A 23902-nucleotide genomic window follows, 5' to 3' on the forward strand; every position below is an offset into this window, starting at 1 on the left:
AGTGATGTGTAAGATTTTTCAGAGACACTGTTGATGGAAACTTTCAAGAAGTTGGAGATGGCGTCTGTAAGTGGTCCATGTTTCACAAGCATACAGTAAGGTTGGTAGTACAATAGCTTTGTAAACAAGCATTTTGGTTTCTCTGCAAATGTCCCAGTCCTCAAACACTCTGCACTTCAATCGGGAGAAAGCTGCACTCGCAGAGCTCAGGCGATCCTGGATTTCGGCATCAATGTTGACCCTTGTGGAACAATAACTGCCTAGGTAGGAGAAGTGATCGACATTTTCCAACGTTACACCATTAAGTTGGATTTCTGGTGCTGCAGAGGGGTTATTTTGTACTTGTTGGTGCAGCACTTTGGTTTTTTGGATGTTGAGCGACAGGCCAAGCTTTTCATAAGCTTCTGCGAAGATATTTAGGATGGTTTGGAGGTCATGCTCTGAGCATGCACACACTACGTTGTCATCAGCATACTGAAGCTCTATGATGGAAGTTATGGTGACCTTACTCTTTGCTTTCAGCCTGCTCAGATTGAAGAGCTTTCTATTTGTTCAATATATGATTTCTACCTCAGTGGGGAGTTTCCCTTCTGTGGAGTTTGGAGTTTACAGGGTTAAAACTCCTTGGTGTCCTGTATCTGGGGAGTGGCCTGACGCAGGGCCTTACGTCACAGACTTTGTCTGTGTTGTCTGTGAGAGTTGGTTTCACTTTAGACTGAGAGACGCTGCAAAGGAAGCTGTGTGTGCTTTTAGCACGGAGTGATGCCGGAAAGTTCTGATGGATTTATTGCTGTGTAAATAAACACTTTTAGAGATAGCAACGAACTGTCTCTGGACTTGATTTATCCCTCTATCTCACACAGACGGCAGGACTGCTGCAACTCTGTTTTCCTGCCCAGGTCAGCCCCAAGCAGAACTACGCAGGGAAGCGCTGACTGGATGGCAGGATTTAATGGCCAAAGGTTATGGGTCTTCTGTGTTTCCTGCCAAGTGTGAGGAGGAAGAAGGCTGCCAGCTTTGAGCTGCTTTGAGCTCCTGTCAGGAAGGGCAGTGGGAGACGCTGGTGGAGAGCGGAGCCAAGAGGAGGCTGCTTCAGAGGACCAGCTAGCTGGCAACGCGTGAGTATGCTTAATCCCTGGGGGGAGGAAGATGGCTGCTGCTCAGCCACAGCAAGGCCATGAGAGCTACCCCGGTGAAAGACTGAATGGGGCCAATTGGGAAGACTGGAGTAAGCGCATGTACTACTGGCTGGAAGGGAAGCAGCTATGGGAATGTACGCAGGCTGAACCAGTTCTTGCCCAGCCCAGTGAGAGGTCTGCAGGCACAGTGGAAGCTTGTGAAGCTGACGTGGCTGATGCTCTGGAAAGAGAGCAAAGGGTGCTAGTCATTTTAAGGGCCAGCATTGATGCTTGGCTGTTGCCAAACCTTCAAGAGAAGAAGCCCTGGGTCGCGTGGCAGGCACTGAAGACGGCATGTCAGGCCGCAGTGGGAGCCAGACCAGAGGGGGCTGAGAGATGCCCAGAGAGAGCACCAAGCCCAGTGGGGGCTGGGACTGTTTCGGGAAACTGTTTCTATGCTTCGACACGTCTGTGTGATGGTCCGGGAGAGAGGCTGAGAGCTGGGAAGAGGAAGGCAGTTGCAGTCTGTTCCTCAGGCAGCTGGGCACCCAGTGGGGGTGCAGGCCGTGCAGGCCGTTCCAAGAGCTCTGGGAAAGCCAAAGTCTCCAAGAGTTGTTTGTGCTCTGAGGCGAAGTCCAACAGTGAAGGGCATTGTTCTGCAGAGGCGCTGGAATGCAAGGTCAGCTACTTGCTAAGGCAGATAAGCAACGGTTCTCAGACGGCGAAGCGTGAGAACACCAGCAAAAGCCTTGCAACCATGGCAGCCAGGAAGGACACTGGCAGAGGCCCCGGTGGGGGTGTGAGCATCGCCATGGCAACCTTGGAAAACAGCCAGAGAGCCACTTCATCTCTTGTTGTCGATACGGGAGCGACCCACAGCCTGGTGCCATCTGGTGGGCTCCTGAGAAATTGCAAGACAGTTAAAACTGGACGTTTTGTCTCGATGGCAGATGGCTCTCAGAGACAGTTAACTCAGACTGGTTTTTTATACTGTCCTTTTATAGATCATGAGGTGCAAGCTTATGTGGTCCCCGACCTTGCCCATTCTCTTTTAAGTGTATCAGCTCTTATTGCTGATGGGTTTGATGTGGTGTTTACTAACAACATGTGTTATTTCTACAGGGATGGGAAGAAGCTCTACAGTGTTGAGGGGAAGGACAGGCTCTTTCTGGTGCAGATACCTGTCACTGATGCTACTGTTGCAGAGTCCCCTGAAGAAACACAAGTGCAGTGTGCAAATGTACCACCACACCATGATTGTTTACATTTGTAAACAAATTGTAAACAATTTGGACATGCAGGGTGGTCATATATTAAGAAAGCCGCAGAGAACACAATTGGGTGTGGGTTCAAGGCATGTGATAAATACTTAGATTGTCAAGCTTGTAAAAAATCGAAGGTCACGACATGCATATATCCCAGGTCAGAAAGGAGGACCAGCAAACCCTTTGAGCTGGTTCATGCAGATTTATGTGGGCCGATGCAGGTAGCTTCTTTGAGTGGACCGAAGCATGTTTTGGTTCTGATTGATGATTTTTCGAGACACACCTGGCTGTTTACACTTAAACACAAGTGGGAGGCAGTTGCACTGATCAGGGATTGGATCACAGCGGTAGAGCTGCGTTTCTCCGCCAGGGTGGTTTCCTTTCAATCTGATCAGGGGGCGGAGTTCACAGGTTCTGCGCTGCAATCTTTCTTCAGGCAGAAAGGTATCAGTCATCGATTGACTGCCCCCTACAGTCCGCAACAGAACGGGATTGCGGAGAGAAAACACCGCACCCTACAGGAAGCAGCGAATGCTATGCTGGCAGACTCGGGTCTGCCACAGCGCTTTTGGGCCGAGAGTTATAAGACGGCATGCTTTGTTCAGAACAGGCTGTTCAATTCAAGTGTGGGAGACACGCCCTACTTTCTGCTGCATGGGAAGAAACCCAAAGTGGATTTCTTGCATGTGTTTGGCTGTGAGGCTTGGGTCCTCATTCCAAAGGCCACTCGCAGAAAAGGTGAACCAAGATCTAGGAAAATGATCTTTGTTGGCTATGAGCCGGGCTCAAAGGCGTGGCGTTTCGCATACCCTGCTGGCAACCAGTCTAAGCTGCTTATTAGCGGCAGTGCTGAGTTTTGCGAGCAGAGTGAGTGGAAACGTCTTCACGGGAACCCGGATGTTCTGTTTGACTCAGATGAGGAAGAGGAGGAGGACGAAGCTGAACCTGTTGCTGAGGTGCACAGTCCACAGCCACAGAGTCCAGATCCAGGATCTCCAAGGCAGAGGCTCCAAACCTCTCCAAAGGGGAGTCCCAAGACCCCTCCACAGGTCTCTGTCAAGTCTGAGCCAAGGAGTGAGCCATCCTTGTCAGCAAACCCAGCTGTGAGGCCTAAAAGGCGCAGCAGGTCAGAGGGGGAGGTTTCTGACACAGGGGATGGTGTGGCTGGCCCAAGTGAATCAGGCGCAGTTCCAGAGTTCACACTGAGGAGGTCAGCAAGGTCAACGAAGGGAAGGCCACCAGAAAGGTACGAAGCCACTAGCGTCTGGGTAGGTGTGGCTAGATGTGAACCTGAATCCTTTGAGGATGTTCAGAAGTTGCCTCAGGAAGAAGCTAGCAAATGGCGTGAGGCAATGCAGAAGGAGATGAACTCAGTGGAGTCTCTTGGTGTGTTCTCACTTACACAGTTGCCGGCTGGCAAGCAGGCTGTCAGTTGCAGATGGGTTTACCGCCTTAAACCCACAGAAGCTGGAGAACCACAGTATAAAGCTAGGTTAGTAGCCCAAGGATTCACACAGAAGAAGGGTGTCCACTTCACGGAGGTCTATTCGCCGACCTCGAGAGCTGAGACTTTGAGGACGCTTTTAGCAGTTGCTGCACAGAGACATTGGAAGGTGAACCATTTTGATGTGGATGTTGCCTACCTGAACTCAGACCTCCAGGAGAAGTTGTACATGCTTCCTCCTCCAGGGTTTGGAGTCAGTGTGCCAGGCACCGTGTGGCGGTTGCACAAATCCATCTATGGATTACGCCAATCTGTCAGAAATTGGAACATGCGTTTGAATGAAGCCTTAGAAGATCTAGGTTTCAGGAGAAGTGTTGTGGACAGCTGTCTTTACCTTAGAGGTTCAGGTGAAATGCAGCAAGCTGCTCAGATTTTTGTTGATGATATCTTGATCAGGGCACAGACAAGTAAACAAGTGGAGGAGTTTGCTAGGGAGCTTGGAAAATGGTTCATGCTCAAGCAGCTTGGAGATGTCAAGTCGTATCTAGGCGTAGGGATCACGAGAGCAAGAGATGGAAGCTTTTTGCTCAGCCAGAAAGGTAAGATTGAGCAGTTGCTTGAGAAGTTCAGGATGTCTGAGTGTGCAGGTTGCAGAACACCCATGGAGGCTGGTTACGTGAAAGAATATCAGCAAGTAGAACGCGCTGTGTTCGAAAATACTGAACTCTTTCAGTCAGCTCTGGGTAGTCTGCTGTATCTGTCACAGTGGAGCAGACCAGACATAGCGTTTGCTGTCAATCTGCTCAGTAGAGAGGCTTCAAGTCCTAGTGTGCAGGCCTGGAATGGTATTAAACGGGTGCTACGTTACCTGCAAGATACCAAAGTTTTTGCCTCAAGATGTCAGCTGAGGGCGGTGTCAAGCTGACTGCATGGGTGGATTCAGATTGGGCTAACCTTGAGGACCGCAAATCAGTGTCAGGCCTAGTGGTGACGTTTGGGAACTCAGTAGTTGGGTGGAGGTCCCGGAAGCAAAGTCTCATAGCGCTTTCATCTACTGAGGCTGAGTTCAGTGCGCTATCTGAGGTTTGCAGAGAGTTGGAGTTCTGTGTGTGTTTGGTCCAGGAACTCTGTGGAGAACATTGTCTTCCCGTCATGGTGCATGAAGACAATCAACCGTGCCTCAAATTGGCCGAGACGGCGCAATTCAAGGCCAGGACCAAACATCTGGACATACGTTTTCAGAATGTGTGTCAGAGCATTCGTGAGGGGCTAGTTGCTCTAAAATACTGTCCCTCAACCAAGAACCTCGCTGGTGGTTTCACAAAACCGTTAACCTTCCAGAAGCACGAGGAGTTCTGTGAAGGTCTGTGTTTGGGGTGAGCATTGTTGCTTATTTCCCCAGATGCAGGACAAGAGGTGGTGTGGAGTTTGGAGTTTACAGGGTTAAAACTCCTTTTTTAACTGATAAATTTTTATTGGTATTATACATATATACATATAAACTTATACAAAGTCCAATACTTAAATTACACATAATATATTCATTCCATAAATCATAAATACATTTATTTTAGGCTCTGCCAAGCCTTGAACTTCCTTCCACTCCTTTGTTAAGTATCAAATAGACTTTATATTCACGTATTTTATCTCTTTTACATAATAACCTTTTACTGTTAGAGTTATTCCAATCCAATTCCAATCCCGTGTCGTTTAAAGTTTAGTCCCAATATATATCCAATATTTAATCCAATTATCATGTAATTTCTGTTCATCTTGATCTCTTATTCTTCCTGTTATTCTAGCGAGCGCGGCATAATTTGTTAATTTAATCTGCCAATCACTTATATTAGGTATGGCGTCCGTTTTCCAATTTTGTGCTAACATGATTCTTGCGGCTGTTGTGGCATATAAAAATAGTACCTTATCCTCTTTTTTGATTTCTTTACCTGTCATTCCTAGCAGAAAGGCTTCAGGTTTTTTGGGAAACGTGTATTTAAAAAATTTTTTAAGCTCGTTATAAATCGATTCCCAAAAGCCTTTCACTTTGCTGCATAACCACCACATATGGTAGAAGTCACCATCTACTTCTCCACATTTCCAACATCTTTTGTTCTTTAACCTATAGATCTTAGCCAGTTTCACTGGTGTGAGGTACCACCTAAATATCATTTTCCACATATTTTCCCTTAATGCCATACATGCCGTGAACTTCATGTTAGTGTTCCATAATTCTAGCCATCTCTCAAAATCGATGTTATAGCCAATGTCTATTGCCCACTTAGTCATAACCTCCTTCACCCCCTCGTCTTTTGTATACCACTCCAATAAAATATCGTATATTCTAGACAGTATTTTGTTCTTTCCTTCAACAACTTCCACATTGAATTTGGATTTTTTATCTTCGAATTCTATTTTCTTTTTATCTTCTTTTAACAGGTCATTTACCTGGTGGTATTGCAACCACCCAGTAAATGAGTTTTTAATCTCTTCATAGGGTCTAAGTTTTATACCTTGATCCGTTTTCCTAGTCAGTTCTTCATAGGTAGGATTCTTCCCTTCCATATTAACTTTTTTGACCGTTAACACCTCTGTTGGTGAGATCCACCAGGGTGTCTTCCTTTCCAATAGGTTTTTATTTCTTTCCCATACTTGGAATATTGGCCCTCTAAAAATATGGTTTAAAAAGCCTCTATGTACTTTCACCTTTTCATACCACAGGTACGAGTGCCACCCGTACCTGTTATCGAAGCCTTCAAGATCCAAGATGTCTCTGTTTTCTAGCGTTATCCAGTCTTTCAACCACGATAAACACGCCGCCTCATAGTATAAACATAAGTCCGGAAGGGAGAAACCCGCTCTTTCTTTTTTATCTACCAGTATTTTCATTTTTATTCGCGGTCTTTTTCCCTGCCAGATGTATCTCGCCAAGGCTCTTTGCCATTCTTTACATTGCTGTAAAGAACTGTCTCTGGACTTGATTTATCCCTCTATCTCACACGGACGGCAGGACTGCTGCGACTCTGTTTTCCTGCCCAGGTCAGCCCCAAGCAGAACTACACAGGGAAGCGCTGACTGGACGGCAGGATTTAATGGCCCACAAAGTGTAGGATCATGGCAATGAAAATAATGAATAGAGTTGGAGCAATAACACAACCCTGTTTAACACCTGATCCCACTGTGAATGGTTCACTTTGAGAGCCATTGTTATCTGCGATAATATTATATTATATTATATTATATTATATTATATTATATTATATTGTAATATTATCATGGAGGAGCTGAATGATGTTTACAAATTTATCTGAGCAGCCAATTTTCAGAAGGACAGTCCACAGGACATTACAATTTACAGTGTCGAAAGCCTTAGTCAGGTCAAGAAATGCCATATACAGGGGTTGGTTTTGCTCTCTGCATTTTTCCTGAAGCTGTCGAGCGGTGAAAATCATGTCGACTGTTCTCCTAGAAGGCCGAAAACTATTTTGGGATTCAGGAAGGGTCACCTCGGATATTGTTAAGAGACGGTTTGCTAAGATCTTTGCAAGAATGTGCCGGCCACAGCTAATAGAGAGATGCCTCAATAGTTTCCGCAATCAGTTCTGTCACCTTTTTTAAAAAGAGATTGATAATTTTTGGCATCTCTAAAGTCTGCTGGGATCGCTTCTCCTTCCCAGACTTTTTTGTTGAGCTTGTGAAGTTGTTGTGTAAGTTCAATTCCACCCAATTTTAAGATTTCGGAAGGTATCCCATCAGGTCCACTGGCTTTGTTGTTTTTCCATTTGGTTAATAACTGTACACAATTCTCCCAGATTTGGAGATACTGCAAGCTCATCTCTAACTTGTTTTTGTGGGATTTGTGAAAGGACCTTACCAGCTACGGGGGAGTTGCGGTTAAGGAGATGTTGGTAGTGTTATTTCCAGCACAGTGCAATAGCTTCTTTATCTTTTAGAAGTGTGGTACCATCTGCTGAACGTAGGGGGCATATGGTCTTTGTGGCTTTAAAGAAACTTGCATCACGAGTGTCGGCTAAGTGCTGGATCTCTTGAGTTTTTTTTTATCCACCAGGTGTTTTTTAGTTCTCTGGTTCTTCTTTGAACCTCAGCCTTAGTGTTGGCATAGGTTTTTTTCTTAGTGACACAGTTTCTATCTTTTTGCCAGGTTTGAAACGCCTTCCTTTTCTTGTCAATCATGTGTTCAATCTCACTGTCATTCTCATCAAACCAGTTCTGGTGTTTCTTGGTTTGGTATCCAATAGTTTGTTCACAGGCTGCAATAATGGATGTGTTTAGCTTAGTCCAGTGATCCTCGATATTATTAGGGAATTCTGAAAGCAGATGGTCCTTAAGAGTTGTTTGGAAGCAATCCCACTTAATGGGATCTTGAAGGGCTTGAGTGTTCATTTTGCACTTTGGTTTCCTTCCTAGAAGCCTGTGTTGAGGTATAATCTTGATAGCCATTGTGGAGCATAATAGTCAGTGATCTGTCCAGCCGTCGTTGGCACTCGTCATAGCTCTGGTAAGGAGCACATCACATCGATCTTTAGTATGGACAATAACATAGTCTAAGAGGTGCCAGTGGTTTGACCGAGGATGCCTCCATGAAGTTTTAAATTTATTTTTCTTCAAAAGAGTGTGTTGGTAATAACAAGGTTGTGCACCGCACATATTGTCAAAAGTAAGATTCCGTCCTGGTTGCTGTTGCCAGCTCCTTCTTTCCCAATAGTCCCAGGCTACAGATTGAAATCTCGCCCAACTCTTGCATTAAAATCACCCAGGATGATAATTTTATCTTCCTTAGGCATCTCTGATAGGACGGTATCCAACTGAGAGTAAAATTTTTCTTTAATGTCTTCATCGGCATCCAGTGTTGGTGCATAAGCGCTTATAATAGTAAGCTGTTGGTTTTTAGTGAGCTTTATTTGAAGGCTTGAGAATCGCTCATTAATGCTGGTAGGGACTTCTGACAGATCATATATGACAGATGGTCATCCAACTTCTGCTTAAAAACCTCCAAGGAATGACAGCTCTTACGGTCAGAAAGTTCTTCCTGATGTTTAGTTGGAATCTTTGAAGATGAGAAAGTACGACTGGTACTTACCTGAAGCACAGATCTATAAGGCATCATGGGGTCACTATGTTGGGCTATGACTCCACCGTAATCAGGAGCGAAGACTCTTTGGGAAGGTATTCAGCTCCCAATCAGTTCTGCTGACTTGCCAAGTTCAAACAGTCATAGGAGTTTCAAGGCGTAAGAAAATACTAGTTTCCCTATAAACCGTCGGCCTATCTAATGGCCAATACGGCCAGAAACATGAATGGAACAAAACTGGAATAAAATTATACTGCGGTCCATATTAGAAAGAGGCCCCAGTAACCCCATGATGTCATATAGACCTACACTTCAGCTAAGTACCAATCATACTATTTCCAATTGGCAGTGATGCCTTGACTGCATGCACCTGTTCCCAGCTGGAAAGAGGCATGCACAGCCAACATTTTATTTAACCCCATATGCATTGATGAGAGTGGTTTGGGGAAAATGGTTTCACAGGCCAAACTGGACCCACTGGTGGGCCAGGATTGGCCTATAGGTAGAGGTTCTTTCTCCCGGTCTAAAGAGTTATGAATAGTTATTTTTATTTAACCTCATGGATTTATCTATGTTTCAGTGTTATAATCTTATCAAAGACAGTGATTTTTAAAAATACAACATAGTTGAGAAATTTTCAAGCCAACCAACTGATACTTAATGTTGCATTAGGGAAACAAATTGGAGGTGTGAAAATGAATTTGGGAAAACAATAAAACTGGCCAGAGTGAACATTAAGGTACAAAGCTGTCACTGTCTCAGACACCAACAGCCAAATGCACCTCTCACTAATATGTAAATCAACCAAGTTCTTTTTGCTGGGGTTCAGGTTAAACCTCTTAGTGAAAGAATGATCTAACCAAATGTTTTCTTATGGGAAAAAAGTTTCTTTTGTTATTTCTTATCTCCTACAAGTAAATAATTCCAGACTGAGAAAACAAAGCTAATGCATTAAAACTTTGTGTATACATGTAAATCAGACCAAACATAATAATTTGAGAATAATTCTGCACAACTTCAAGTGCATTATTGCTATTATGGAATGGAACATATGTCTAAAAATGAGGAAAACAGTTGTGTCTATTTATGGATCAATGCCACATTTGTGACATAGCCAAGTAAAAAAGGTTCCAATTCTGTCTATGGGCATTTCATAACTCTGTGTAGTGGAAAATTGATATTGAAGTTAAATGCCAAGTTATATTATTCACATAAATGCTTTCTTCTTATGATAGTTCCTTCTGGAGTTTTAGAGTGCTTCTGAAGCTCAGCCTTCTGTTTAGCTTGACTTTCTGTATCATGCCTAGGATCTGGGTCTTGAAACAAGAACTTTTATGCAGTCCATTGCGGGAACTGTGGGTTTTTTTTTTTACACTGTTTAAAGAATGACTAAAGGATTACAACAGAAGATGGGGGGAAATGTCAGGATGGAGCTATCAGTAAAAATGAGAAATCTCTTACCACATTAAAATTATGTTCACATTAAGATAGGATAAATCCATCTTGACCCACAAAATAGGTAAGCATAAAATAACTATACTATCCACCAGTGTTTTCAGTTTCATGCATCCAGTTTTAACAGAAACATACTTTATTTGCACTGTATCTGCACCATCTTCAAGTATCATGAAACAGCTTATTTAAATAAGTGTAAATTATACTTACATATTTTGTATCAGTCAAATCAACGTAAAATCCCAGTATTAAGACAAAATGCATAACTACATAGACACAAAGGTAGCTTGGTAATGTGGGGCTGTAGGGAACTTCCTTTCCAGTAACCTACATTAAAAACAAAACAAAACAAACAAATCAGAGTCTTTATTCAATCACAAATTAACTTTTCTTCCATTTTTGCATTTAGTAGTTAAAATTCACTATTCATCATGTTTTATTGTTATTTTATTTTAAGTAGAAGAGCAGCTGAAACCTTTAATCTGTACAAATGATTTATTTTATAGGGCAGAGTGGGCAACCTGTTGCTATCCTAATGTTGCTGGACTACAATTCCTATCATCTTTGACTATTGGCAATGCTGGGTGTGACTGATGGAAACTGGAATTCAGTAACATCTAGAGGGTCATTTTTTCCCATTGTTCTTTAACGGAATGCAATATTTGCACACATAGCTCATTAGGTTCTACTCTCCCTTTCCCTCACTTTTTGGTAACATATTTATTTTCCATATAACAAATATACATTTCAACCTTCTACATTAAAAAAAAAATGTATTTATCCTTCCCCTGGGTGTTGGTCAGTTGGCACCATGCCCAGGTAATGCCCCCTGCATACCTGCCACCACTGGCCAATTTGGTGGCAGGGGTACGATCCAGTCAGCAATAGGCTGGTTCATAGGGGAGATAGGGTGCCTGCCTGCAAAGCCACCAGCCCAAGGAGGATAAACCGACTTGAAGATCAGAACCTTGTGTAATCAAGTGCTTAGAAAGAGATTGTACACAAGGGGTTGAAGGAGCTTTTAGTAAGGCTGAAAGGGCTTTGCGCTGTGTTGATGGACTAAACTGTTGGGCTGCTGCTCGAACCAAAGGCAGGGACCTAAAACTGAAGAGCTTCCAGGAGCACAGTTGAAAGTTCCTAGGAGCTGACTAAGGTCTTGCCTTGAGCATGAGGTGGTGCTAATCCTACCTGGGTGCAGTATGCCAGTATGGGAGATCCATTTTTTTATTTTTCACTCAGTTGGGTTTAAGGAGTGTTCCTGTGTAAGTTTGCTCAGGATCCTGCTTCTATCCCACCAATATGTGGCTTGCTTTTAGGTAAGCATGCAGAAGACTGAACCCTTATGAAAACATAATTTACAGAACCAAGAAGTGAAATCCATGCTATACTTACCTCTGGGATGTCCTCCATAAGACCAAGTCTTGGCTTGCCTGGCCCCCATCCTGGGCCCTTGAACAGGACAGAAAGCTTATTGCAGAATCCAGGAGTATTCCAAAATGTTTTCCATATATAAACACAATAATGGAACTGTAATGATAGAATAATCAGTGTGACATTTCTGTGCAGGGGCACTTTCTTCTGTTAATGAGAATACTTGAAGCTTAACATTTCCCACCCTGCTAGAGGCTGACTAAAACTAGCTTAATTCATATCTATGTCAATGAACCAAAAAAAATCAAATAAAAGCAAAGGAGTAATAGGAAACACACTGAATTCAACCCATGAAATCAAATGTAATAGTAAAGCACACAAGCAGGTTAGAAGAGCAGATGGACTACCTGAATCTTGAAAAGTTCGAAGCTGTTAATTGGATGTGTTAGGCCATATACAACTTTATCATTTTCTGCAGCAAATGTCCCTGCAGGGAAGGAAAAAAAGCTGAGAATAAAATCACCACTTGCAAAGCTAATGTTAAGAAAAATAATTAACTGCACTTACCAAAAATCCTGTCCCAAATAATCAGTGTGCCACCATAGTTCTTATCAATGCAGTATGGATTTCTTCCTATTTGGGGAGAAATGTTGCAACCAACTTTGTCAATGCCTTTGAAGAATACATTGTGTTTTATCAATTCTTTTTCTTTAAATAAGCTTCTCGAAATACATTTCCTCATAAACAAATTATAACACAGCCATGATTCTGAGCATTTCTTTAAAACCTCTTGCATCATTTCTCTTCTAATAACATTTCTCTGGGTTATATACTGCGAGCTGCTTAAGGCATTTTTCAAACATGCTTACAAAAATAATAGAAATACATTTGGAGTTACTTTTTGATACATTTTTGAAAAAACTGTTTAAGAGTAGTGTTGCACTGTAAAAAATTATTTAAGCTGTTTTGTAAGATTTATGGTGAGTTAAATAAGGGGCGAGATATTTCCTTTATTTTTCTTCAGTCTTTGAAGCAGGAAATGTTTTGGAAAGTAACAAAATGGCTATTCACATACCATTTAATAAAATGGAGAGGCTTTCTGAAATGCCTTTATATATTATTAATCAAATATTAAAAGTTCAAAATACAACTGTGATAGCACAACATCACAAGATATGGTGTTACGATAACACTGACATTGTCACATGCAGTTAGGGCTGAGGAATTTGAGAAGAATTTGAGTACAAGCTTGTTGATATATTTATGGCAGAAGTTAATGGGGCACAAACATCTAAGGAATATCAAGGATAACACTGACTTCCTGTGTGAGATGTAAAAATACAAGTGGGGGCGGGAATCTAAAATGTTATAGAACTGCTATTAAGACAGTAATAGAAAAATTCTCATTTACAACTGCTCCTGCTATTCCGTTCCTTCATATAAAACATCATTTTTAAAAATAATACAAACATGAACACAGAACTAATATTGCCTACCATGATGTACTCTGTGATGACTAGGTGTGTTGAGAATAAACTCCAAAGGGCCGAGATTCTTAATAACCTTGGAAAAAACAATGATCTTGTTAACAAAAAGAAAAACAGTAGACAATGCCACAGGAGAAATTTAGAGCAGAGGGATAATTTGGATGTCAATGGCCATCCTGAACAAAATATTCATAAGAGAAGATGAGAAAGCTACTATGATATGTAAGATTCACTGAGGACAACCTCTATTCACACAAGACAGGGTTTTGTCATATTATTGCAATTTTATCTTACATTTTTATCCCATCCTATTCTCCAGAGAGCGAAGGGCAACATATGTGTGACCCCAACCATTTTACCCACGCAATGACATTGTAAGGAAGGAGTGGGTATTTTTTCCCCCCAGGCTGTAGGCTACACATTCCCTTTAGGGCAACCTCCCAAGGGCCACTTGCCAGTGATGGCAACAAATGTAAAGTTTGCCTTTGTACAGTAGACTAGTTTCTGTGCACATGCCTCACTATCCTCTACCTAGACAAGAGGCTTATCAGAGTTCGATGACACATTCCAGCCATGCAGAAATATTTGTGGTATAAAGCAGAGCTGGAGAGGGGTGTGGCCAGGGGGCAGCTTTGAGGGCCAGGTAGAAAAGACTGGATGGATGTATTTCGCATCCGAACAATAGATTCCCCATCCCTGCTGTATGGTAAACTCGGCTGAGGGAGGGTAACTTGTCCAAGGTAATCCAGCAAGCTTCTTGGCTGAGTGAGAAGTTGCATCTCCCTGGCCCTAGGTCATTTCTTAACCACTGCAAGAGTCTCCACCGCTCTCACATTTTCAGTTTATGTTCAGTGTCAGCCATGCTCACAAACCCAACACACACACACAAAACATAGAAACAAAGGACTCCTTTGAAAACTATCACCTTGATAAAAGGAAATAATAAGAATGTGATCATTTCCATCATGAATGGAACTTTTTATCTCAAAGATATACTTTAATGCAGCAGAAGAGATGTTTTATACATGGTTTTTTATTTTTCTCTAATTTGAAGAGGTGACCAGTAATTTCTAAATGAAATTTGCTCCATCAGTAAAGCAGCTATATAGTTCAAACTGAAAGCAGTACAGACACTTGCTCATTTTTCCAGATGCATCTTAGTTGTGCACATATTATATATGTTGAATGAATAAGCTTATTTAGACAACAGATTAGTATAAAATGACTCCAAAAAGACTGACAATAGAATACAGACTATTAATTTTTATTCTAAACCAAATAAACAGCACAAGCATTCACATTTGAATTCCACAAAAACTGCCAGCAAATATCTCCAAGCCCCAAAAGGCCACCTAAGAGTAAGAAAAATGTTAATATTTCAGGTTAGCTCAACTTCCATCATTTGTCCAGCAAGAGAGTTCTACAGCTATAAACAAGGTGACAGCTAGTTAGATTCACTGTACAGTCCCATAAAAGTCTACTCAGAATTAAGTCATATTGAATTCAACTGGGCATACTCTCAGGTAAGTGAGAACAAGATTGAAGCCATGATAAAATAATAGAGGCATTCCTTGATTCACAGTGGTTTCTCTAAAAGACCACACCTAACCTTCAACCGCTTAGTTTTGGTTTGTTTTTAAAATAAATATTGAAATAGTTTTGCAAAAATATATCATATTTGGGTTCCCAACATGAGGAGTACTATGAACCAAGTTATATGTTTTGGGTAAGCTTAGAAGTGGGCTAGAACTGCACATTTTGATCTAAGTAGATGTTTTTTAATGATTTTTTCCCTTCCCTGCTAACATCACTGCTTGCAATATTAATCCTTTGAAGAGGGTCATATTATGTTCTGGCCCTAATCCAGAGATTTTCATGCATAGCAGTGGGCTGCAGTTCATTGCCAACGAACAAAATTTTGATGCTGTCAGCCCTGACCACCTGCTGGAGGTGGTGGTGGTGGTTGGGAAAGCTGGAATCCATCCCACCCAAACAGGTGACTGATACTGTCAGAACTGAAAATGCTGAACATCTGTTTGGCAGTGCTCTCACACACCCTTGGGTGAAGGATATGCATCCTCTCCCCACAGCAGCACCATCTTGCATTTGTAAGGTAGTCTCCATAACGGACAGATGTGTTCAGAAGTTTCTTCCCATTTACAAGTCACTCGTTGCTGCACTGGGACTATGGTGTGCACTGTATTCCTCTGGTATCCCCAATCCATAAACAGGGAAAGGAAATGTAATACTAATCCTTTGACACTCAAATGGTAACAATGAGCTATTTATCAACCTTAAAACTTACAATTCCAAAAGCTACAAAAGTTCTTCATAGTCCTTCAAAAAGATGCATCTTCAGTCATGAATATTCATGTAGTAACTACCAGTATTGCACTACATATACTGTATGTCAAGTCCAAGGCATTTATGTGTATACTTTATTTAAGGAGGAGGAACAGAAAAAGTCATATTTTATAAAAAGACAAATGAAATCAATGTAAAATAAACTTGCTTCTTTGAAATAGCAAAGCTAGCTTTATGGGGATAGAAAACTTTGTGGCATCTTTTGTGGCATGTTTGCTGTCTCAAAGTCATGTCAACACATGAGGAAATCTTTACTGCTTTCTATCTGTAGACTTGAATACTGTTCTTGTTTAAATAATGATAAACAGTCATGACTTGAAATCTAAGGCAAATGTCACATTTTGGGGCCTAACTCCTCTTGTCACCACTGCAACGTGAATCCTTAGTTCTGCTGTTTTGCAAAATGCACACAGGTCACTTGAATAAAGATTCTGCTTCTTGGATTGTGGAGGAGGAGGTTTATCAATGAAGATCCAGAACAAATGGGGTACATCAGTTACAGTGAAGGTGTGAGAACCATGGCAGCACATCTCCTAGTTTCATTTTGATAGAATAATAGAATTGTAGAGTTAGAAGGCACCCTGTGGGTCATCTTCTGGTGGTTCCCTCACTGCGAGAAGCAAAGCTACAGGGAACCAGGCAGAGGGCCTTCTTAGTAGTGGTGCCCACCCTGTGGAACGCCCTCCCATCAGATGTCAAAGAGATAAACAACTACCTGACATTTAGAAGACATCTGAAGGCAGCCCTGTTCAGGGAAGTTTTTAATGTGTGACATTTTAATGTATTTTTTATCTTTGTTGGAAGCCGCCCAGAGTGGCTGGGGAAACCCAGCCAGATGGGCGGGGTACAAATAATAAAATTATTATTATTATTATTATTATTATTATTATTATTATTATACAGCCCAGCCCCTTGCAATGCAGGAATCTCAACTAGATCCTAAGTGACAGGTGGTCATCCAACCTCTGCTACAAAAAAACCTCTTGTGGAAGTCTGTTCCACCGTCGAACAGCTCTTACTGTAAGAAAGTTATTCCTGGTGTTTAGGTGGAATTTCCTTTCTTGTAACTTGAAGCAACTGATTCGGATCCTAGCCTCTGGAGCAGGAGAAAACAAGCTTGCTCCATCCTCCATGTGATAAGTCCTTTAGATATCTGATGCAGGCTATCACATTTCCTCTCAATCTCTTTACCAGGCTAAAGATACCCAATTCCCTCGTTTCTCATAAGGCTTGGTTTCCAGACCCTTTATCATCTGGGTCGCCCTTCTTCGCAATACGTTGAAGCTTGTCAATATCCTTCTTAAATTGTGGTGCCCAGAACATGGGTCAGATAAGAGGAGTTTATGTTGCACCTCTTATACTACCAACAGTATAACTTTACTGGGCCTGAATAATACACTGATGCCTCAACAGCCCACCTGCATATGGTAAAGAAGACCTGTGCTACTCTTGGCTGCATATGTAAAGTAGCTACGACGCTACCTGTGACTCATATTATTATCTAAACTTTGGTTCTTTATCTGTAGCCTGCAATGTAACCAACAATTTTTCAGGAACTTAACATATAAAAACAAATGAAAATGCCAGGTGGGGTTAGGGCCATGGTCGGCTGTATTTGGTTGAACTGAGCCAACTATTTTGTTCTCCCTTAATATTATAAACTACTACACCAAAGTCAAGGTGATTAAAAAAAACCAACCCTTTGGAATATGAATCCATATTTGAGACCATCTGGCAAGGAAACATAAAAATAAAAGCATGATTTGCTTTTTCTACTAAAGTTGTTGTGTTAATTCAAGACAACCCACCCATGTATTTATACAGATGGGCATGGTGGCCATATCTGTCATGTGAATTCTCTACAGGGAAGCTGGGGAAAGGCAGAACCCCTAGGATATGCGCTCGTCTGCCTGCCTTAGCACTTTGAATTTTTCGGCAAACCCTGATTTATTCATCGCCAACTGTTTTCCTATCTGATTAGGCAGTTTTCTACTCCAGTTAGCATGTAATATGGAGGTTTCCAAATTTCCACATTGAGAAGTGAAACAATAATATTTTTGGTTTGGAACTAAAACAAGCTAAAGGAATCAGGCCTGTAGGGATCATAAAGCAATTGGGGGTGGGGGGGCGCCTGAATTTCTGATATAACTACACTATAGGAATGAAGAAGTGAAAGCCTAGCTTTAATGGACAGTCAAGCTTAGAAACTGTTTATATAATAAATACAAGGGTTTCAAGAAATCTGTTTATAATAAATTATCTTGAAGGCAGAATGTTGTCACTCAATCCCCCCCCCCCATTTCACCAATAATTTTCAGTTAAAGGTTCTACTTCCCATTGGACAAGCTCAAAGCTTTTCTTTAGACAGGTGATACATAACTAGATATGGATTTTAATTGAATAAAAAACAAACCTTTCAACATACTTGGTGGAAAAAGTGTGCAATTATAAAGAAACTGAATTAGAACTATTTTAAACTAATCAATGGCTTTTAGAAAGAAATAGGCATGTTTCATTAGCATTTCAGACCTAATTATATAAAGAACACATTCCTTCAGGATTATTTTATTCACAGTTTGTCACGGCCAAATTATTAAACCTGGCAGGGAGATTGTAGATGGGTGGAGGAGTATTGTGATTGACAGGTCTAGCTTGTAATCATAGAGGAGGATTTTATCAGCATTCTCCAAACCCAGTGCTTTAGGGAATGGAGCAGCTTTGTGAAAGTGAAGCTTTTATATTTAAACTTAAGGAGGCTGCTAGAGTGAGGAGGGGAGAAGGTGCTGAGGGACAGCTCCATTGTGATCTAAAGGTCAAGTTTACAATCCGAGGGAATTATTTCAACTAGAAAATGAATTCCTTCATTTATCCACACACCCCCAATCAACTATTCATGAAGTTCAATTAACAAAATTTTGATGCTTGAGCAATGACCACAAAAATTAGTTCAGACCACAATTCTAGGCTGTTCCATTAAGTGCCAAATTGGGGTCTGAAGCAAATATTATGTAGGTGTACACCCTCTATAAAGCATTATTTATTATAGTCTATATTATTCTTTAAACATAAATGTGTTGGTTTTTATTCTGCCCATGCCTGTGGAAGGCTCTATAATTAAAATTAAATTATATTAAAATGAATATTTCTGAACCAGGAATCTGTTATTCTGCTTGTGATGCATTTATATGTTTCCCATGCCAAATCAAAACAACCTTTTGACAACTGATTCAAGAAGCACTATCCATATGCATGCAAGGAAGGCAAGCATGGACCTCTTACACCAAGTATTAGTTAGCAGGTTGCAGAATGTATGTACCTTGCCAAAAACCAGCAGCAGAAACCAAGTTGAAAGCCTTATGCAATTCCCTCCTACATCTCCCTCTTTTCAGTTGTTACAAAAGCACTATCATGTTGTCTTTTTCAAATGACTATCAATAAACACTTTCCCTCAGCCTTTTAAGGGCCTGATTCAGCTCCTGAAGTATTGCATTTCAAAGCCCTCTTCTGTTTATTATATCAGTAATTTTGAGAGGAACAACTATACCATTTATTTTAGAAATTTAGGAGCTTCATTTATCTAAGCTAAATATTTTCTTTGGGGGAATTTCATGCAGGGCAGCAACACATGATTTAATGTTGCAATAGAGGTAGCCTTGAGATGAGAGAGGCATTTTGTAATGGAAGAACACTTAATTAAATATAATGTAGAATTCACATCTGTCAGACAGCAACATCTGAACAAAATTACATTTAGTTCTGTCACAATAACACCTGGACCCTTTTCTTTATAAAAAGCAGGACTGCTTTATTTGTCCTAACAGCCCATTGTGATTTTGGTATTTTATTATAACTAGCAGACCAGTGTAGTATAACCTTCAGATTTATAATATTTTAAAAGCTAAGGCTATATTATATATAAAAGGCCAAGTGTAACTGCACAGCAAGTAAGCCAAACAATATGCACAGGAAACCTGAAAACAGGATGAGAAAGCATTTGTAGAACTATGTATAGCCTCCTCACAGCAATCTGTGAACTACGTAACTGAAAATAACTAAGCACTTTGTAATGTAATAAGCTACAGTTGTAGTAGAGGATAATTATTTATTCTAGGATTAATTTAAATATGGGGTATGGCTATTCAAAATAGATTGTTGTATGCAGCAGAAAAATAATATGATCAGCACATAATCCTTGCATATTACTAAAACTTGAAACAAAGTTTACCTGAGAAATAGCATAATGGCTAATTAGTTATCAACACAGAAGACTAACAAATATGTGCTCAAATGCACACAATGTTCACATGAAACTTTCATGAGCAGCTAATCATTAGGACAATAGAGGCCAACACCAAAATTTGGTCATGATTTTAGATCATTAACAAAATGATCTGATGATCATTGAAAATATTTTCATTGATATGTCTTTCTCAGATATAAAGTCTATCTGTGCTGCAGCAATTAAAATAAAAAGTGTAAAAATATAGTACTAAAATAGTACTTTGTTTTGATATGCTGAAGTTAAAATATTTTAAACTAATTGGGACCAAATGGCCTGTGTGTGTGTGTGTGTGTGAGAGAGAGAGAGAGAGAGAGAGAGGAATAAAAAGGAGCATATGTTTCTCTTTAAAGAAATCAGAAAAATACTTCTGTTACACAATAAATCAGCTACTAGTAGATTTCCAAGACACAGTTCCAGACTAAGAGCTTAGGCATTGCTAAAGATCCTAAATTACCTCTGTATGTATCCAGAACTGGTAAAGGAGATTAAACTGGAGATGAACAGCACACACTGAGGGAGGAATAAAGAGAGCCATGGGCAAGTAGAATATCTGAAAATTAAGGAAGACAAGTTAACAAATGGATCTATCAAATTATAATAGACATAATTTTATTCATTTAATAAAAGAATTATGGGAAACTCCACATTCAAGACATGCCTGAGATGACAAAGATAGAAGAAGCCAGCAAAGAGAAAATGTACCCATTGCAATTCCCTTGGTTGCTATTCTGGTTATTAGATACATACCATCATACTCTGAAATATGCTTTCTTGAAACTTAGTATGGATAAAGATGTGCTATAACTAAAATGGTTGCCACGTTTCATTATTTTAAATTGCTTAACTCAATTGTTCCCTTCATTGCTGTTCTGCCATGGAACTGCTAACCAGCCAAAACTCTAAGGGTGAATTCCTAGTGGATTGGAAATGTCCACAATATTTTTCCAGCTATTCATGTGTCTCCACTCAATTAATGTCATCAGGTAAAAATCTGAAAAGTTCAATGACAGAAAAGTCAGCAGTTGGGTTTGTATCCAACCAAGTCTTATTTCACTGCACTTGTAACAGAAAGAGGTTCTAAGTAAAGAATTTAGGAAGGTATTCTAGTGAGATGCAAAATGCTTAAATCACAGCACATTGCTTTTTTCCAAAAGCACGAAAAAGGCTGTGGCAATTCTAATTAGTTTCCATTTTGGCATGGCCAAATTTATCTAAAACAAGAACCACTGTCACATTTCAACTGGATCTGTTTGAACATGGCAGGCTACCCATCACTGGAGACCACAAACATTTGCTATGAAACAGAAGCCAGAGATCTCCTATTAGTTAACTATTATTTTGTAAAATCTTCTAATGTCATTCTTCATTAGTTTGATTGCAAGTCTCACAAACAGTCAACAGTGCTGTTACATACTATTTGCTTATATATAGTGACCACAAAAACAGTTAATTCTATTTTTTATAAATCTAAATGGCAGAATTTTCAAAGTAAGTAGTAAATTATGTTAAATAGTTAAGAGAAATTATGCACCCTGATGTAGGGCAAAGAAATGAAACTCAGGTTGCAATTCTTTGCAGCCTGGGAATTCTATATGGGAATAAACTAATCTGAACTTAGTGGGGAGTTACATCAGAGTGAACACACATAGGATCGGGCTCCATATGTCATTAAACCTCAGAGAGGATTTTAAAAAACCCTCACACCTCAATTTACTGTTTTCTGAGCCATTTTACAGGGGCAACCCCAACATCAGAAGCTCAGAACCAGGTGAGGAGAACAGACGTTTGCGTCCACAATCACTTCACACTTTTTCAAATGCATTCTGCATACTGTGACATCACAGCAAAGATCCTTCCACTGCACATGGTCAGTGACAACCATAAATTTTGGCTTGTGATCAAGGCTAGGTTCAAGTCCGGTTTTGTGGCCATGTATTAATACCTTTTTAGTTACATTTTAAAAGAAAGGTTCACTTCCTTAATTTAGGTGACTTACAGTGTGTGAATTGGCAGCACCAAGCACCTGAACAGTGTAGCAACTACAGTCCCTAATCCAGTGCTAGGACTCACTTGCACAGCCCTGACTATTTGTCATGGGCATCCACTCATGCTATTAACACAGAAGCACAACACACTATAAATGTCCCAACCAACCAAAGGAACTTTAGAGCAAAGGAACTTAAGAGCAAAGCCTCCTTCCTACATATAGATATCACTTCCTAGATTGGGGAGAAATATAAGAATTTTGCTTGCCTGTCAAGGTAGTTTTGTGTCATTTTATTTAGAACACACACACAATACATATATAGGCTTTCAATGTCATTTAAAACAATTCTCTTTATATACAAATCAATTAATTCATTGTTAATTCAACATTTATAACTTTAGTTAATAGAAATGTTACAATTGCACTTAAGTATTAAATTCATTTTATTTACTTATGTCAAATATATTAATCTTTAAGATATAGAAAAAGTAGAATCCACATGGAAGTTTAAAGTAAATAAAGCATTTTACTAATTACTTAAGTCATAGATTTGATATCCCTAAAGTTGATGACTGACACACATGTTTAGCCATTATTTTATTGCACAACAGTTTAACTTTTATGCAACATACCCAAGATGCATACTTCTGCAGGAAGGATTGCCTTAATGCTGTGAATAAATTATAGTCCTCAGAAGTGTGATGAGCTTGGTGTAATGCCCACAATAAATTAATCTCTGAAAAGACAAATAATTCATGTGAGCTCTGGAATAGAGAACAAAGCATTTTGTTCCTATAATCAAGTAACTATCACAATTAATAAAAATTAGCATGTGATACACATATTTCAGAAATTATAATGATGGTGATTAATTAAATTTACCAGTATATCCCACCCTTCTTCTCAAAGGAGCCAAGAGCAGTAAACAAAGGACATTGTATGGAACTGACCTCCTGAGAAGGTGGTATCTGCAGGGGGTGATCACCTGCAGAGGACAGTGATTGATTGGTAATGTAAGATGTGAGATAATTTTTTCAGTTATCATAGTCGATAGGTGCAAACTCCATGGAGCTGAGGACACCTCCATCCCGCCCACAGATTATGTGGGAACAGAGCTAAGCTGCTCCCGATCTTGAGGGGGTGGGCCTTATAAGGCCTCCCTGCAGTGGCAGTGAACCTTTCAGCCTCCTCCCGATGCACATGATGTCACATGTGTGTGTCATAAATGTAATGTCACATGCAAATAATGAGCCCTCCCCCAAATGTTGGGCGGAACTCGATGTCTCTGTCCTGGTCCCATTTTATACATAAAAATCAGCTAATTCCAGAATCCCTTTAGACATTCTCTCAGGATCAAAGGATATCTACACCTAGGAAAATGATTGAGGCTACAATCCTATGCATTGAACACCCATTGAATAAAGCAATATTTACTTTTGAGGAAATGCTCATATAATTGCAATCAAACAATATAATTGCAATCAAACAATATAATTGCAAAGAAACAATCACACTGCCCAAGTGCCTTGATAATTCAAATGACCTATGTAGGAACGGCTCACAATTAAGTGGCTCCCACATGATTGAGAGAATATCTAATGGACCCCTCAGTGGGGTTAATATAAGTGAGAAAAGTTACCTATTTAAAGAGCTGAAGTAATACATACAGAAATAAACTGTAAAGCGAGGAAATTGGGAGGGTTTTCAGGACATATTTTAAGAGAAATTGGAAGAGTGTGTGCGCAATTAGATATAATCTTTATCAGTAAAGATAAGCTAAATAAGAGTAAGCGTCTTATTATGTAGTAATGCTTTATTGGTAATCTTTCATTCTCTATCGTTCCCTGAACGTAATATTGCTGTCTAGGGATATCATGAGAATTTTACACTTTTTGCATCATCATCATCATCATCATCATCATCATCATAATTTTATTTATATCCTGCCCATCTGGCTGGGTTTCCTTAGCCACTCTGGGAGGCTTCCAGCAGAATATAAAAATGTAATGAAATGACAAACGTTAAAAACTTCCCAATACA

General features: G+C 40.2%; 1 protein-coding gene across 2 annotated transcripts in view; it reads right to left on the bottom strand.

The window, feature by feature from the left end:
• The window catches only part of AGMO (alkylglycerol monooxygenase), a 136071-nt gene that overhangs the window by 66659 nt on the left and 45510 nt on the right, over window positions 1-23902 (bottom strand). For both annotated transcript variants that reach the window (XM_080974961.1, XM_080974962.1), the window contains exons 4-10: window positions 22495-22598; window positions 20330-20425; window positions 13239-13305; window positions 12310-12375; window positions 12150-12229; window positions 11764-11898; window positions 10582-10698 (exon numbers count right to left, since the gene is read on the bottom strand). In XM_080974961.1, the coding sequence (XP_080831087.1) occupies window positions 10582-10698; window positions 11764-11898; window positions 12150-12229; window positions 12310-12375; window positions 13239-13305; window positions 20330-20425; window positions 22495-22598 (665 nt within the window). The remainder of the gene's footprint in view (window positions 1-10581; window positions 10699-11763; window positions 11899-12149; window positions 12230-12309; window positions 12376-13238; window positions 13306-20329; window positions 20426-22494; window positions 22599-23902) is intronic.

Source organism: Podarcis pityusensis (genome assembly GCF_964106645.2).
Source record: "Podarcis pityusensis genome assembly, chromosome: 12".
Classification (NCBI taxonomy): domain Eukaryota; kingdom Metazoa; phylum Chordata; class Lepidosauria; order Squamata; family Lacertidae; genus Podarcis; species Podarcis pityusensis.